The 17,952-nt window shown below is 35.8% G+C and overlaps 1 protein-coding gene across 3 annotated transcripts in view; it reads right to left on the bottom strand.

The window, feature by feature from the left end:
- ZRANB3 (zinc finger RANBP2-type containing 3) overlaps positions 1–17,952 on the bottom strand; it is a 253,353-nt gene that overhangs the window by 137,707 nt on the left and 97,694 nt on the right. For all 3 annotated transcript variants that reach the window (XM_024764099.1, XM_024764100.1, XM_024764101.1), the window contains one exon: positions 11,871–11,889. In XM_024764099.1, the coding sequence (XP_024619867.1) occupies positions 11,871–11,889 (19 nt within the window). The remainder of the gene's footprint in view (positions 1–11,870; positions 11,890–17,952) is intronic.

The raw sequence follows: 17,952 nt of genomic DNA, 5'->3' as shown, positions 1-17,952 counted from the left end.
CTTTCGTTAGGTGAACTTGGGGAAAGATGGGGACACAAAAGGAAAGGAATTAATCAGAAAAAGAACAGCATATATAGAGATAGCAAAGCTTAAAAAGTCATGGTGTTTGGGAACAGAATAGGGGAAAGGAATATCTGAGATATATTCTTCCTGTTCCTTACGTAAGTAATCTCATGAGAAAAGTATTATTACTCCCAAATTTATATAAAGAAACAAAGGCTCTGAGAGATTAACCTATCTAATATAACATTTATAATAAGTGGTAGATATTATAATACGTAGGGAGATGGAAGTGTCACTAGAATTGATGCCAGAGAAGGGGAGAAGAGAATAGAAGACACAGGTAGCGACTACGATGTAAAGTGCTTTACTTTATAGGCAACAGGCGGAAATGGAGAATTTGAGGAATACAACTCTAGCAGCAGTAAAGAGTAGCTATTTTCATTTGATTCAGCTTTGGCCTTTGTAAAACAAAGGGAACACTTCTTAACTCATTCTACAAGGCTAGCTTTACCCTAACACCAAAAACAAAGATATTATTTTAAAAAACCCCAAAAACCTACAGATCAATACCTCTCAGGAACATAGATGTGAAAATCCTCAACAAAATATTAGCAAACCAAATCTAGGAATGTATAAAAAAGAATTATATACCATGGCCAAGTAGAATTTATCCTAGGTATGCAAGACTGGTTCATCAACACTTGAATGTGAATAAATGTAATCCATTACAACAATAGACTAAAGAATAAAAAAATCATATGACTTTATCAACTGATGCAGAAAAAGCAGCTGACAAAAACCAAATCCCAATCATGACAAAAGCTCTCAGAAAACTAGGAACCCAGGGGAATTTCCTCAATTTGATAAAGAGTTATCTACAAAATACCTAGCTAACATCATACTTCATGGTGAGAAACTGGAAACTTTCCTCCTAAGACCGAGAACAAGACAAGGACGTCTTGTCTCACCATTCCTATTCAACACTGTTTTAGAAGACCTAGCTAGCACAAAGACAAGAAAAGGATACAAAAGGTATATAGATTGTAGATATGTTATTATATATAGAAAATCCAGAAGACTCACCAAAAACTGTGAGGGCTAATCAACATACCCAGTAAAGTTGCAGAATACAAAATCAATATATAAATATCTGTTGCATTTCTAGTCACTAGCAACAAACTGTCAGAAAGAGAAATAAAGGGAAAAAACCCTGTAATTGCATCAAAAAGAATAAAATACCTTGGAATAAATTTAACCAAGGACGTGAAAGACCTGTACACTGAAAATTATTAAGACATTGATGAAAAAATAGAAGACATCAAAAAGAGGAAAGATATTTCATGCTCATGGAGTGGAAGAATTAATATTGTTAAACTGTCCATACTACCCAAAGCAGTCTAAGATTCTATGCAATCCCTATCAAAATTAAAATGGCATTTTTCACAAAAATAAAACAATCATAAAATTTGTTTGAAACCACAAAAGACCCCAATAACCAAAGCAATCATGAGAAAAAAGAACAAAGCTGTGGCATCATGCTCCCTGATTTTGAACTATATTACAGAGTGATAGTAATCAAAACAGTATGGTATTTGCATCAAAACAGACATATTGATCAATGGAACAGAACAGAGCCAAAAATAAACTCATGACTATGTGGTCAATTAATTTATAACAAAGGAACCAAGAATACACAGAGGGGAAAGGACAGGCCCTTCAGTAAATAGTGTTGGGAAAACTGGATGGTCACATGCAAAAGAAAGAATGAATTTTGATCCCCATTTTACACTACACACAAAAGTTAACCTAAAATGGATTAAAGACTGGAATGTAAGATCTGAAACCATAAAACTCCTAGAAGAAAACGTAGGGGGTAAACTCCTTGATATCAGTCTTGGCTATGATTTGGAATTTGACACCAAAAGCTAAGGCAAAAAAAGCAAAAATAAACAAGTGGGATTATCTCAAACTAATAAAAAGCTCTGCACAGCAAATGAAATCATCAACAAAATGAGAAAACAACCTCTAGAATTGAAGAAAATATTTGCAAACCACATGTCTAATAAGAAGTTAATATCCAAAATATATAAGGAACTCCTACAACTCAACAGCAAAAAAAAGCCCCACAAACAAAAACAAAAACCCAATTAAAAAATGGGCAAAAGACCAAATAGACATTTGTACAAAGAAGACATACAGATGACCAACAGGTACATGAAAAGATGCTCAACACCACTAATCATCAGAGAAATGCAAATCAAAACCACAATGAGATACCACCTTATACCTATTAGAATAGGTATTATCAAAATAAGAAATAACAAGTGTTGATGAGGAGAAAAAGGAACCCTCCTGCACTGTTGGTGGGGAAAAAAATTGGTACAGCCACTGTGGTTGGAGGTTTCTCAAAAAATTAGAGATAGAACTACCACATGATCCAGCAATTCCAATTCTGGGTATTTATCCAAAGAAAATGAAAACACTAACTAAAAAAGATACATGTGCTCCCACGTTCACTGCAGAATTATTTACAATAGGCAAGACATGGAAGCAACCTGTGTCCATCTACGGATGAATGGATAAAGAATTTGTGAGATAAATAAATAAATAAATATATATATATAAACACACACTCACACAGAATATTATTCAGCCAGTTGTGACAACATGGATGAACCTTACAGGCATTATACTAAGTGAAATAAGTCATACAAAGAAAGACAAGTACTGTATGATCTAATTTATTTGTGGAAACAAAACAAAACTGAGCTCATAGATACAGAAAACAGATGGGTGGTTGCCAGGGACTTCTCTGGTAGTCCACTGGTAGAAGAATCCGCCTTCTAATACAAGGGACGCGGGTTCGATCCCTGGTCGGGGAACTAAGATCCCATATGCCGGGGGGGCGGGCAACTAAGCCCGCGCGCCACAACTATTGAGCTTGCGCACCTCCAGGAGACAGCCCACATGCTGCAAACTACAGAGCCCACGCACCCCGGAGCCTGCGCGCCACAACTAGAGAGAAGCCCACGCACTGCAATGAAAGACCCCGCTTGCTGCAACTAAGACCTGATGCAGCCAAGAAAATAAATTAAAAAAAAAAATGATTGGTGGTTGTCAGAGGCAGGGGATTGAGGGTGGATGAAATAGGTGAAGAGGGTCGGTCTAAAGGTACAAACTTCAAGTCATAAAATAAATAAGTCATGGGGATGTAATGTACAGCTTGGTGGCTGTAATTAATAATACTGCACTGTATATCTGAAAGTTGCTACAAGAGTAGATCTTAAAAGTTCTCACCACAAGAAAAATAATTTAGTAACTGTATGGTAACAGATGTTAACTAGACTTACTGTGGTGATCATTTTGCAATATATACAAATATCAAATCATTATGTTGTATACCTGAAACTACATATAATGTATGTCAATTATACCTCAGTACAAAAAAAAAAGGAAAGAAAATTACCGATGAGAAAAAAAATCAAAGAATTTCTAAATAAACGGAGAGATAGTCTATGTTCATGGACTAAAGACTCACATTGTTAAAGTTTCTTCCCAACTTGGTCTATAGATCTATAGATTCTTCCCATCTTTACCTATAAATGCAATGCAATCCCAGTCAAAATCCCAGCAAGCTGTTTGTAGAGACTGAGAAACTGATTCTAAAATGTATATGGAAAGACTAAGGACCTAGAATAGCCAACACAGTACTAAAGAAAATGAACAAAGTTGGATGAATCACACCACCCAATTTCAAGTATTATTATAAGGCTACAGTAATCAAGACAGTGTGGTACTGGTGAAAGAATAGATATAGATCATTGGGACGTAAGAGAGAGCCTAGAAATAGACCAATACAAATGAAGTCAACTGATCTTTGACAAAGAAGAAAGCTAATTCAGTGTTGAAAGTATACTCTTTTCAACAAATGTTGGTGGAATAACTGCACATCCATATCTTTATACCCCAAATGGATCATAGACCGAAGTGTAAAGTGACACTATAAAACTTCTAGAAGACAACAAAAGAGAAAATCTAGGTGGCCTTAGGTGTAGCAGTGAGATAGAAGACCAAAAGAATAATCAAAGAAAGAAAAAATTGATAAGCTGGACTTCATTAAAGGTAAAAACTTCTGCTCTGTGAAAGAAACTTTTAGAAGAATAAAAAGACAAGTCACAGCATTGGAGAAAATATTTGTAAATCACATATCTGATAAAGGACTTGTACCTAAAATATACAAAGAACTCTTAAAACTCAACAACAAAAGGAAATAATCCAATTTAAAAATGGGCAAAAGAACTGAACAAAGACCTTGCCAAAGAAGGCTTAGAGATGGAAAATAAACGAAAGGATGCTCAATATCATATGTTATTAGAGAACTGCAAATTAAAGAATAATGAAATATAACTATACCCAGTACAAAGGCTAAAATTAAAAAAAAATTTTTTTAAACTGACAATACCAACTGCTGGTGAGGATGCAGGGCAAGGGGAATTTTCATTCATTACTGGTGGGAATGCAAAATGATACACTTCTGAAGCCAGTTTGACAGGTTCTGACAAAAGTGAACATAGTCTCGCCATGTATTATGGGTTGAATTGTGTCTCCCCCCCACCCCCTATCAAAAGATATATTGAAGCCCTATTCCCTCAGTATTTCAGGATGTGACCTTATTTGGATATAGGGTTGTTGCAGATGTAATGGGTTAAGATGATGTCATACTACAGTAGGGTGAGCCCTTAATCCAATGTGACTGATGTTTTTACAAGAGAAGAGACATAGACAAAAGGAAAATGCCCCATGAAGATAGAGGCAGGGATTGAAGTGATGCGTCTACAAACCCAGGAATGCCAAAGACTGCCAGCCATCACCTGAAGCCAGGAGAAAGGCATTAAACAGATTCTCCCTCAGAGCCCTCAGAAGGAACCAAACCTCCTGACACCTTGATTTCAGACTTCTAGCCTCTAGAACTGAGAGGATAAATTTCTGTTGTTTTAAGACACCAAGTTTGTGGTACTTTTTATGGCAGCCCTAGGAAACTAACATAACAATCCAGCAATTGCACTCCTAGATAATTACTCAACTGAGTATACCCACACAAACACCTACATAATCCTCAAAACTGGAAGCAACAAATATGTCCCTTCATCTTGGTGAATGGAAAAACAAACTGTGGTACATCCATATAATGGAATTTTATTCAGTGATTAAAAGAGCTATCAAGCCACAAAAAGACGCGGCTGAAACTTAAATGCATAGGCTAGGTGAAAAAAGTCAGTCTGAAAAAGCTACGAACTATATGCTGCCAATCATATGACATTCTGGAAAAGGCAAAATGATAGAGTCATTAAACACATCTTTGGTTATTGGGGTTTTGGTCTGAAGGGAATTAAATAAGTGAAGCACAGGGGATTGTTTGGGCAGTAAAACTATTCTACATGATACTGTAATGGTGATTACAAGACATTAAGCATTTGTGAAAATCCACAGAAATTTGCATTACAAAAAGTACATTTTGATGTATACAAATAATTAAAAAATAATTCAGGAGGTCAGAGGGTCCCATGATGGAATGTGAAGTGTGATACAATAATTTAAATGTATTATAGGTATATGAAACAACCTCACTGAATAAAGGAATAAGGTCTGACTTAAAGTAATTCTGAAAATGAATGGAATCTGTAAAAATAAAGGTAAAAGGAACTGTACCTAAGCACTGTACTCTAGTTGATAATTTTCCTTCCTGTCGGGGTAGAGGTTAATAATACTGAAACCACCACGCATTTATACTAGAAGTGCATAATTAATTAAATGAATGGCAGATGGTGGGAACTAGGATACTCAATGATGGAGTAGGAGGATAAAGTTAAGCAAGGGAAGTAGTTAGAATGACCCATGTGGTGACGGATTAGAGCTGGAGACATCAACAGGAACTCATGTTTAGCTTAAATACAGATACAGATGGCTACACAGATAAATATTCATAAATATGTACATACACATGCATATGTAAGAACACATGCATTCATCTCCTTGCTCCGTCAGCTGAGAGGATCCAGAAGAAATGACACCCTGGTAAAAATGAGTACACCTAGCAGCTAGATCTGGTTCTAATATCTCTCTCCAATAGAAAGAACCCGGGTATCCTGGAGAAATGCGTGATTCAAGTACTGGGGTAGGAAATATACAGGATAAGACTGGAGCATCTTGTAGTGCCAGAAAGTAAGAAAATGCTGAAAAGCCAAAGAAAACAAAACCCCAAACAGAACAGCCTACAATGAAGGGGGCAAATCAAAGGGACACAGGAGTGAATTCAACGAGCTCCCAATGGCCAAAGGTGGAACCATTTTAGCAACAAAATATAGTGAATATGCATGAGTCCTACTGATATGATAAAGTAAGTGAGTGAACAAATGAATTCTGAATAATTTATGTATTTATTTATTCTGCCTTTAAGGAAGTAGAGCATAAATCCCCATTTCTTAAGTATGGGCTGCATATAGTTACTTTCCTTCAAAAAATACAGTATGGGAAGGGACCAAAAAAAAAAACCAAACGCAGTAACTTTACAGGGGAAAAACCTGACAAACATTACATCAAACCAGGTGATCAAGATTAACATTAACAGTGATAAGTCATATTGATATTATGTACCCTTGGTATGACATGATGACAATGGCACTTAACCTTTGTGGTCTTCTTGCCCAAAACCCAGTACCTCAGTCTGATCATGAGAAAAACATCAGACAACATATCCCAATTAAGGGACATTTTACAAAATACTGAACCATTAACTCTCAAAACTGTAAATGTCTTCAAAAACAAGGAAAGTCTGAGAAACTGTCACAACCAAGAGAGGCTATTGGTTATCTGTCATGTCTATTTAAGACATGACTACTAAATGCAATGTGTATACCGGATGGAATCCTGGAAAAGAAAAAGGACATCAGTGAAAATATGAGGAAATCTAAATGAAGTATGGTTTTTAGTTAACAACACTAGTATATGAATATTGGTTCATTAATTGAGACATTACTAATCTAAGTAACTAGTAACGGGGGACTGGCTTTGAGGCATGAGAACTCTCTGTACTATGTTCACAATAATTCTATAAAACTAAACCTGTTCTAAAATTTAAAACTTATTTTTAAAAAAGGACATTCAAAAAATAGTAAAGCTGGCCTTAAAAATGAGGAAAGGAAGGAAGCAGTCAAATGATACTGATTTAGAGGAATATAGACCGTCTCAGCTGCACAAATGCCATCACCTATATCATTCTCCGCGTACCGCAAAAAAAAAAAAAAACAAAAAAAACACAGAAAGTCTAGTACCTGGAGATTTTGTATAGAATAGCAATAATGGACTTGGGTGCTGAATTATTTTAGGTTAGATATCAGCTCCTAGCATGTTCTAGCTGTATTTACTTAATATACCTGTGCCTCAGCTTTCTCATCTGGAAAATGATGGTGGTAATAATAATCATAATACTCTGTTGGGTTGTCCTGGGATGAAATAAATTAATACATGTAAATCACTAAAACAGAACCCGGCACATATGTGTTAATTAAGTATTAACTCTTTAATCAGTCCATTCATTCAACAGAAATGGACCACCAACAAAGAGGGGTTATGAATCAGAAAGAGTAAAAGCTCAGAGGGGAAAGTATTCAATTCAACTTGGGTCTGGTAAAGGGAAACAAGGATTTGTAGAAGCAAATGGAATAAAAATTATCACCTCAGCTCACTTTGTCAAACCAGGGTAGGCTTATATAAAAGGAAAACTAAAATTCTTCATGTCTAGTTTAATTTCTTTGTCCTCAAACCTATAAAGTTAATGTTGGCAGAGACTATATCACAATATCAATTTTAAGGTCTTCTGATAGAAATAATCTTCCCGAGGGGGTTCTTCAGTGTTTCCAGACACCTACAGATTTCTGCCTGCAGAGAAAATGACAAGGCTTTTCAAACTTCAGCCTACAGAAAAACTTCTGCGAGCACTCAACAGGTTCCACAGCCTCTCCCCTCCAAACTTCTCTTCCAGAGAAGCACCTTGACCAAAAGAAAAGCATCCATAATGACAACTCTATGGTCTCTGTTCCAAATATATATCTATTAATCCCAAAATAGCCACAAAGTAAGCCAAGCCAAGTAGCTTAGCCTTGACAAATGGTTTCCTTTTCTTTTGAAAAAGGAAGGAAAGCAATACTTTATTTGGTATACCATCCCCCTGACTCCAAATGTTTTCTCAAGTAACAGGAAGGAAACTTAGGGAAAAGCTGGGGGTGGGGGCAGGGGCGCGGGACTTAAGTAGAGTACTAACAAAAAATGTCACATAAGAATCTTCTGACTTTGATAATAGATTCAATAGACAAGACAGAATCCATGTACTGACGCATTTTGTCTATAAGGACACAATTATTAGGCTATTCATATAAATCTAGGATGTTAATCCCATCTTCTTAAGTAAAAATGAAGATGACAAAAATTTTCTAAATGCTCGGTTTCTACAAAGAATAATAGCCTTTAGATACTTGACAAATAAGGTAGTAAGTATATAGGTTTGATATTTTCCTCATGTATATCGAATTAAATTACCTGTTGTGTGTTAATATGAAATTATTTTTCATATTTAAAATCTTTTTATGAATAAAAATTTTCAATAATTTTCAACAGAACAAGGACACAGTGGTTAAAAAATTATTAAAGAACAGTAAAGATAATAGTGCAACAGCCTCACTACAGACTGTGACCTGAATTCCATTATTAAAGGAATACAAATTCACAAGTTTCTGTATATTTACTACACGGTTCTTGAAACAACACTTGACTACATTAAACCAAGAAGGGGGAAAAGGATTTAAAACAGTTTAAGCTAAGTTTGCAAAGTTAGTTTTATTAAAAGTTGCAGCTTTGTTGGTTATCTGAAATATAGTTTTATAATTGAAATACTCAATGATCACACAATTAGACAATTAAACAGAACTTGTCATCATTCCCATTTTAGGTTAATGACTATCTCCTATACAGTAGATAGATTACATAATTCCACAAAGATTGAATACATTAGAAAAAGACAATAGTAGAAAAATACTAGAAGAGAGGGGAGTTATTCCAGTGAAGGAAGTCATTTGCTTCTAAAGCTATGGAGGAAAGATCACAGCAGACAACTAAATTACACAATACTCTAAGTGGGTATTCAAGCATCTTAAAAAAGTAGGTTCAATAACAGAGATGTAATATTGCTCTCCTAAAGCTTTTAGCTATTTGATGAGTCAAATATTCATTATATCAAAAAATACATATTTTTAAAAATAAATTTATTTTTGGTTAAGTTGGGTCTTCGTTGCTGTGCATGGGCTTTCTCTAGTTGCAGTGAGCGGGGGCTACTCTTCATTGTGGTGCGTGGGCTTCTCATTGGGTGGCTTCTCTTGTTGAGGAGCACGGGCTCTAGGCACATGGGCTTCAGCAGTTGTGGCACATGGGCTCAGTAGTTGTGGCTCATGGGCTCTAGAGCACAGGCTCAGTAGTTGTGGCGCACGGGCTTTGTTGCTCCACAGCATGTGGGATCTTCCCGGACCAGGACTTGAACCTGTGTCCCCCGCATTGGCAGGTGGATTCTTAACCACTGTGCCACCAGGGAAGCCCTCAAAATATATTTTTTAATTTAAAAATCAAAACTTGGTTGACCTCCAAATTATAAACTGCATTTCCTCCTATGACTTCACTACCATTTTGTGATAAGAGCAAGAGAAGGAGAACAGTATTAGAAAATAAAATGAAGGTCAAACCAGAGTTCATGTAATTTACATATATACAAGTTTCCTTCTACTTCAAGACTTTTAATTTACTCACTTTCATCCACACTAACTCAGTAAGATTCCACAGAAATGGCATTTCAACTCAACCAAAAACAGAGGATATTAGTGGTTTTGAGCTGTGATCTTAGAATTGTACATCATTACGTTATTTCTGTGGCCTGTTTTTTGTACTTATGTGTAAAATTGAGGATTTTTCCTTAATTAACCTTATTGATAGGATTTGACATAATAAACCTCGGAAAGTCAAATAGTTGTAAAAGAATGAGAGTCTTTAAAATGCTGGTGAAAAAAAGGAGATATGAGGGACACAAAAGTGGAATTTTCTTTTAAGTACTGAGAAAATATTAAATGGTTCTTTTAAATTTATTAAATAAAAAAATAAGAATGGTTTTGAAAGACAAGCACAAATCACTCAACATGTGACAAATGTAACTGTAAATAATTGGAGATGAAAAGTGATTGGTATAAAGAAAAACTCTTGTTGGCTAAAAGGTTCATCATGAACTCATCATGCACAATCCTTAGTCTAATGTCAATTGAGGAGAAGACAGGAGTCTGTTGGAGAATATAAAAGTTAAGAAGAGTTAAGGTGCTGATCAAGTTCAATCCATGAATGATTCTGCACATTTAAGGCCTATTCAAATCTCTACAACATCAAATTGAAGAACAAGGTAGCAATGCAATGTCATAGCCACTAAGATGTTCCCCATGAATTGCTTGGGGAAATTATCAAGATAATGTTACACATTATGGTATATTTCCCGTGGACATAAAACTGGTCTGTTTAAAAAAAATTACTGAGACACACATCCATACATATATCATACACATATTTTATACATATTATATAAAATGGTTATGCCTAGTTTGGAGGTTGAAGGATGAATTTATATTCCTATTTGGTGAAAACATATTCCGGGATTAAAAACATAAGCTTCTTCTAGTCATTTTGGACTCTCAAATTTATAAATTTATGAAGATTCTTTTGGAATGCATCCTGTTCCAAAACAGAAATTTCTACTGTTTTCCAAATGTCTATGTCCTGTCTCTTTAATTACACTGTTGAAGTTTTTCACAGGCAATGACTGTTTCTAACTATAACATCTAGTCTAAACAAATGCCTATAGAATGAAGAGTTCAAACTAAAAACTTCACTAATTATAAATCAGCATGAACTAAGAAACCCTATATGAACCTTCTGCTTGGCAATCATATGCATATTATACTCTTATTCATTTTTTTCCTGAAGAAGAGATAGTGGAGATAAGCCACTGGTGAGCCTACATGTAACTAAAACTAAAAGACAGTTAATTGGGAGAATCTTTTATGGTTTCACTTATATTTTAAAAAAATTCAGTATCCATTTTCCTCACCTCTATTATATTTTTAAATGTATATGTTTTGCTGTTATCCTTAAAGACATCATGAAAACAGCAACACATTTTCCAAAATGATATTAAAAATTAGAACTTTATTGATCTACATCGTTCTGAGAATGTATGTAAAGAGTATTGTAGTTTATGTAGCAAGAACTTCCATTTCAGTGAAAAAACCTGTATATGAATGTATACGAGTACGTGCCCCTTAAAGGTGTCAAATTGTTTAGTAATAGTAAAATGCCATTTAACATTATGCTTCACACTCATACAAAACAATTAACAATAACCTTTAGAGCCAAATCTTAAAAGTTCAGCTTCTAAGCAAGCAGCATTATGACAAGTAGAAAAGAGTTCAGTTTCGTTTGGGGCTGCATTCATGCTTCTGAGGCCAAAAATATAGAATTTTGAATCACTAATGTTAACACTAACATGTTCCAAATGCATGCCTTGCACACGGGCACGTGCACACGCATGTGCACACGCACACTCTCTCTTTCTCATTCTTATTCTCTCTGCTGCCCCCATGCCCCGCCCTCCCTCGCTCTCCCACTGTCCTCTCCACATACAGATATATAGTCATATGAAAGTCAGAGAACACAGGGTAAATAACAGATAACAAAAACTGGTTGGGGAATTTTATAAAAGACATAAAAATCATGAAAACACTTACTTCATCAGCCACCATACACCTGGAAAAAACAAAAATAAAACCAAATTAATCTCTTAATTACCAAAGTCAGCCATTTAAAAAGTTCTGATCGAGTAGCTTGCCACAAAATAGTTTACAAATGTTAAAGTACTAAGCCAGAGAGAGGTGTTTATAAGTGTGCATGAGAAAATGGGGGCCATTGCTGATTTATAAGACTCTCCAGCTGCCAACAGCATATGGATGTGGGAGTGTTACGAGTTTCAGGTGTACTGTTTCCTACATCCCACCAATGGTGACAGCTACAATGACCCTTCAAAATGTGAGCAAAATGGCAAGTGACTGTACCAATGACTTCCCTCCGTACCAATGTACTAAGCCAGAGAGAGGTGTTTATAAGTGTGCATGAGAAAATGGGCCATTGCTGATTTATAAGACTCTCCAGCTGCCAACAGCATATGGATGTGGGAGTGTTACGAGTTTCAGGTGTACTGTTTCCTACATCCCACCAATGGTGACAGCTACAATGACCCTTCAAAATGTGAGCAAAATGGCAAGTGACTGTACCAATGACTTCCCTCTGACTTCCCTCCGTACCAATAAACCTTAAACCTTAAAATTGGTCTTCCCTAGAGATTAGAAGAATGCTGTATTAAAGTGCATTAGCATGTTACAGGTAAAAGTATATACGCTATATTATACACGCTAAGCCTATTTTCAAGCTGAATTTTGGTTTCTACTATTATTTTACTGAGTTCTCTCTTCTCTGTTCTTTCTTGTTAACCTATAGAAGTAAATTCTATCCACTGAAAATTGAGGATGGGGGCATAAACTGAGGTCCTAAGTAGAAGAAAAAACCAAAGAGCAAAAAGAAAGAATAGCAGATATGGTCAAGATCATGAGGGGTCCCTTAGAAACAGTGAGTACATTGTAAGGAGAAAAACCTATCTCTTAACTGAGGGGATTTCCAGGCAATGTAAAAAAAAATACTGGAATATTATAAAAATCAGAGAGGAAAAAAGTCCCTATATGTATTTTTTCCTTCCTTTATTCCCAATGGCCTTGACATTATACAATACTACATGGTTTCTTTTAACATAAGACACAAATTAATAATTTGGTAATAAATATATCATTAAGGAATAAGTTACAAGTAAAATGGAATTTCATTCTTAAAATGAAAAAAGATGTCAGGTTACATATTAAGTATTTTTATGGAAAAATAAAATACAAATACTTTAATTGAAATTTAAAACATATGCAAGAGTAAAAAGTTTATTACATTTTTTGCAAACAAGCCTAAAAAGCAGAAAACTAAAAAGCAATACTTTGAAAAATATGACTTATTTCCAGGAAGAGTCATGCATATACCTACTTTTTCATTGTAAAATCCAACTCAAATTTGGAAAAGATGTCACTTCAAGTATATATTATATATTGAGTGCCTACTATGTACCTGGCTCTGTCCTATGTGCTAGGGATATAGCAGTGAATTTAAAAGTCTTTCCCTCATAGAGGGTAACTGGAAGAATTTCTGACAATGAACAAATAAATGATTCAAGTGGTGATACATGCTATTAAAAAAAACTAAAACAGGGTAGGTGGAATAGGGAAATAAGGGAGGAGCTATTTTATAGGGTGGTCAGGAATAATCTTTATGATAAGGCAATTCCAACAGATCTGAACAAATCACAAATTTAATGAGGAAGGGAATCATGAGAAAATCTGGAGGAAGGGTACTCTCAGCAAAGGGATGAGGGAGTGCAAGAACCCTGAGATAAGATGATTATGATGTAGTTAAGCAAGAGGAAGGAAGCTAACGTGATTAAAGTGGACTGAGTCATGGAAAATGGTAGAAAATAAGGTTGGAAGCACCTAGGGTCCTGACCACGGTGAACCTTACATGCAATGGCACGAAGTCTAGATTTTATTAGAATCCTTTGGAAGTAAGCAACATTTTACCTTTTAAAAAGATTACTCTGCCTTCTAGAGAATAAACTGTAGAGGGCAAGAGCAGAAGCACAGAAGGCAGTCAGGAGGCACCTGAAGTAGACCAGGAAAGGAAAAAGGATAGATGGATGCATGGTAGAGATGACGGAGGTGAGAAGTGGTCAGTTTAGGTACATTTTGAAAGTACAGGCAACAGGATTTGCTGATCGACTGGGATGTGGATATAAAATGAGAGACAGAGAAAAATGAATCTTAAGATACTGTCTTAAGCAATTAACTGAAAAATGGGGGTAATGCACTCACTGAGACAGGAAAGGCTGGGAGAGGAGTAGGTTTGGAGATGATAATCCAAAGTTCGGTTTGGACGTGTAACCTTTGTGATATCCATTAGATATCCGAGTTGAACTGTTGAGTGGGCCACTGGATATGTGAGTTGGGGGAATGGTAGGGAACTGGAGATATAATAAATCTGAGACTCATTAGAATGTAATGGCATTGGAATGAGAAAGGATCCAGGGTATTCTGTAATATGACAACTTGACTGTGGCTTGTTTTCCTCTATGCCCAACTCCAAGTTCCTTAACTTTCTAAAGAGAAGCAGAGGCTGTGACCTGAAGGCTGCTAGATAAGGTTTATGACTCTAGTGAAGAACTGGTATGCAACTAAATTGCCCTGTGGGTGGCTGACTGAAAAGCAGCATCAGAGCCCCAGGCAACAACTAAGGGCTGTGGATTGCTGGACTGGCTTGGCTTTCAAGTATCTGAAGACCCCAGTTGTAAGATTATCTTGGAGCCCTCTGGATATGCTGGATTTTAACAGGAGACAAGTGGGCTTTCCTGACTTTGGAAACTAGGGCAGTTCAAGTACATCAGAGAGCACTGGGCTTCCTTCAGGTATCTCTAGTGGGGCTGTCCTTCAACTTTAGGCACTAAATCTATCCCGACCTCTGGCATTTCTGCTATTAAGGGCAGTTCAGCAACCAGACCTGATTTCCAATGAGCTATCACAGAAAAATAACAGATCATGTGAGAGGCCCAAACATTTGAAAAAGCAGAATACAAGTGAATAATCAGGACACATATCTAGTGAAAGAGAAGTGCTAGAAAAGATAAAAACCTACACAAAAATTGTTTCAGCACTTAAGTAAATTCTAATGCAACACACACACACACACATTCATACACACACACTCTCTTCCATGATTTCCAGACTAAAATGAGTAAATGAATTTTGAACAAAATGTGATCATTATTGACACCTGAGCAGGCTAGAAGATGAAGTGCAAAGATTATCTCAAAGCACAGAGCAGAAAGTTAAATAAATGGAAGTAGTGAAGGAAAAGAAAAAAACAAACAAACAAAAAAAACATTTGAAGGATAGATCCAGAAAACTAATGTGAAAAACAGGTGTTCAAAAGAGGAAAAGACACACCATATGAAGGAGAGACAACAATTAAGTAAATAATAAAAGAAAATTTCTCTGGGCTAAAGAAACACCTCTGGTGGATAATTGAAAAGGGTAACCATGTTTCAGGGTGAATTGAAGAGAAAAGACAAGTATCTACTCACATCCTTATAAAATTCATTAATCTTATAAATAAAGAAAAAAACCTTGTAAGTATTCAGACAGAAAGAACAATTATCATTAAGGGAAAAAACAAGTGTATTGGAATTTTATCATCAACACCAGAGACTAAAAAACAATGGAAGCTAATCTAGACTACTTGAAAGGAAAGCAGAAGAACTCATGGATCTTATATCCAGCTGAGATACCCATTAATTAAAAGGGATGACAAAAAGATATTTGAGGTTAACCAAGATCTCCAAGATTATATCACTCAAGCAAACCATCTGAGGAAACATACTTAAGAAAAATAGCCAAATAATAAAAACACCTTAACACAGATTCAAGATAGGAGAAGATGAAAAGGAAATCTGGTGAGCAATATGTATGAATTTAATGGATGATGTGTATTCTAAATAAGGACTCTAGAAGAAGGGACACATTCTGAATGTGCAAAATTGAAGGGAGGTAACAAAGGAGAGGGGATACTAAAATTATTCTAAAGCAGAATACCAAACAGATGATATTTAAAGCCAGGAGACTAAATGAGATCACCTAGGAAGAAGAGAAGAGAGCTACTGACTGAGCCGTGGAGCACTCCAACAATTAGAGGTCACGAAAGGGAGAAGGATCCAGCAAGGGAAACTGAGGACTGTCCAGTAATGTAAAAAGACACAAGAAGAATGTAGTGACCTAGAAGCCAAGTTAAGAAAGTGTTTTGAGAAGGAGAGAATGAACAACTATAACAAATGCTGCTGAGAAGTCTAGTGAAATAAGGTCCAAGAACTGATCATTTGATTCATAGCTCTGACAAGAGCAACTCTGATACAACAGTAGGGAACAAAAGCCCTACCTGAATGGGTTCAAGAGAGAATGGGAAGAGAGGAAGGGGAGAGAGTGAGACGACATTATTGTCTTAAGGAATTATCTTGTAAAGGGAGCAAAGAAATATGGTAGTAGCCAGCAGGAAAACTAGGGTACAGAGAAGATTTTTTAAAGATAGAATAGTATACATAACCCCATAAATATCTTATTGACTCTATGAGTGCAACATCTGTGGATCAGGAACTTGGGAATCAAGTCAAGACAATAAATAAAAATGAGAAGGTAGCTATGCATGAAGATGATAACAGAAGCAGAAATGAATGAGATTCTCCTGTGTAAACTGTAAAAAGGAGGGAATTTTTTTCATGGCTAGATCCTCGGGAAACATTCTTACTTCAAAAGCAAAGGGAAGGAACTAAAAGTATTCAAGGAGGTGGAGAACAAGGAGTGGGGACTAAGAAGTCCAGGGGAAACACATCCACTACAGGGTAAATGGGTTAACAGTGTCTAACACCACGAAGATGTTGTCAAGGATGAGGGCTAAAAGGCCACCATACTAAGTTATCAGGAGCTCACTTGTAAGCTCACTTGCAATCCTCACTTGTTAAGAGGACTGTGGATAGTAAAAAAGGGAGGCGACAGATACAGAGTAATCAGAAAGGAATTTTGGTAGCAAAAAGAAAAGAAAAATTAAAAATAGGGCAGTAGCTATATAACATGTTGGAAACCTGAACAGTGGGCATGGAGTCAACAGCGAGAAGGGAAACAAGAAAGATGACTGATGGAGACCATAATATAAAAAGGGAAAATATAGCTAATCCAATTTCTTACTTCATAAAAATTTTACACCGCATTTGAATGAAACTAAAGTCTACTTTGTAAATGATGGACTGCCCATAATTACTTTATATCCAAGGAAATAAAAACAGCTTTTTCTCCCATTGGGAAATGGCAAATACAATTCGAATTACAGGGACTTTAACCTACAGCTAAAAAGAAAACTTCCTTCATTAAAGAATATTCATTGTATTTGCTAAACCTGGTTTGGTATGCCAACAGCTATGCAATTTTATCTGAATTTTACAAGCAGTTCAGTTTTCCATTTTTACAAAAAATAAATTATTCTTTGTTCCAAATTCATTGTTAATTGTTTAAATCATAATTTATCCATCTTGGCTGCAGACATCAAAAAGCAACTTTTCATTTCACTGAGCTGTTAACAAAACCTTAAGGCCCCTTACATTAATCATCCACTTACAGTATCACGGCATCCATACCTCTGGTGTTTGCAGCAGCTGTATCTATGATGCACATGCTCAGTGTTTGCTATTTTTAACCCAAATTCTTATACAGATAGAAAAGAGAAAACTGAAAAGCATTATACTTTCCTGACAATCACTTTACATACCAGCTAAATTTCTAATCTAATACTCATAGAACTGAATAGTTTATGTTTAACCTGATGTTTTTCTCCAATTTCTTTATATTAAAACACCACCTTTTCTATAATTAACACCCATATCTCTTTTGAATAAATCATGTCTGTAAAAAGAAAACAGAAAAACTCTCCAAGAGAACATTTTGATTACACTGAGAATTTAATGCTCTAACTCTGTTTTGAATCATAAGTACAGAATTCAGGACTCAGTATGAGAAAACAGGATCTGCTTAATCAATTACCATGCATCTTTTGGCTTCAGAAGTGGGCTATTACCCCAGGGAGAATACTGACCTTTTGGCAACTGGACTTTGCTAACTGTACATTATC

This window comes from Neophocaena asiaeorientalis, unplaced genomic scaffold (assembly GCF_003031525.2).
Source record: "Neophocaena asiaeorientalis asiaeorientalis breed wild unplaced genomic scaffold, Neophocaena_asiaeorientalis_V1.1 scaffold102, whole genome shotgun sequence".
NCBI lineage: Eukaryota > Metazoa > Chordata > Mammalia > Artiodactyla > Phocoenidae > Neophocaena > Neophocaena asiaeorientalis.
Note: the sequence above shows the minus strand (reverse complement) of the source record. Positions and strands in the feature narration are given on the sequence as shown.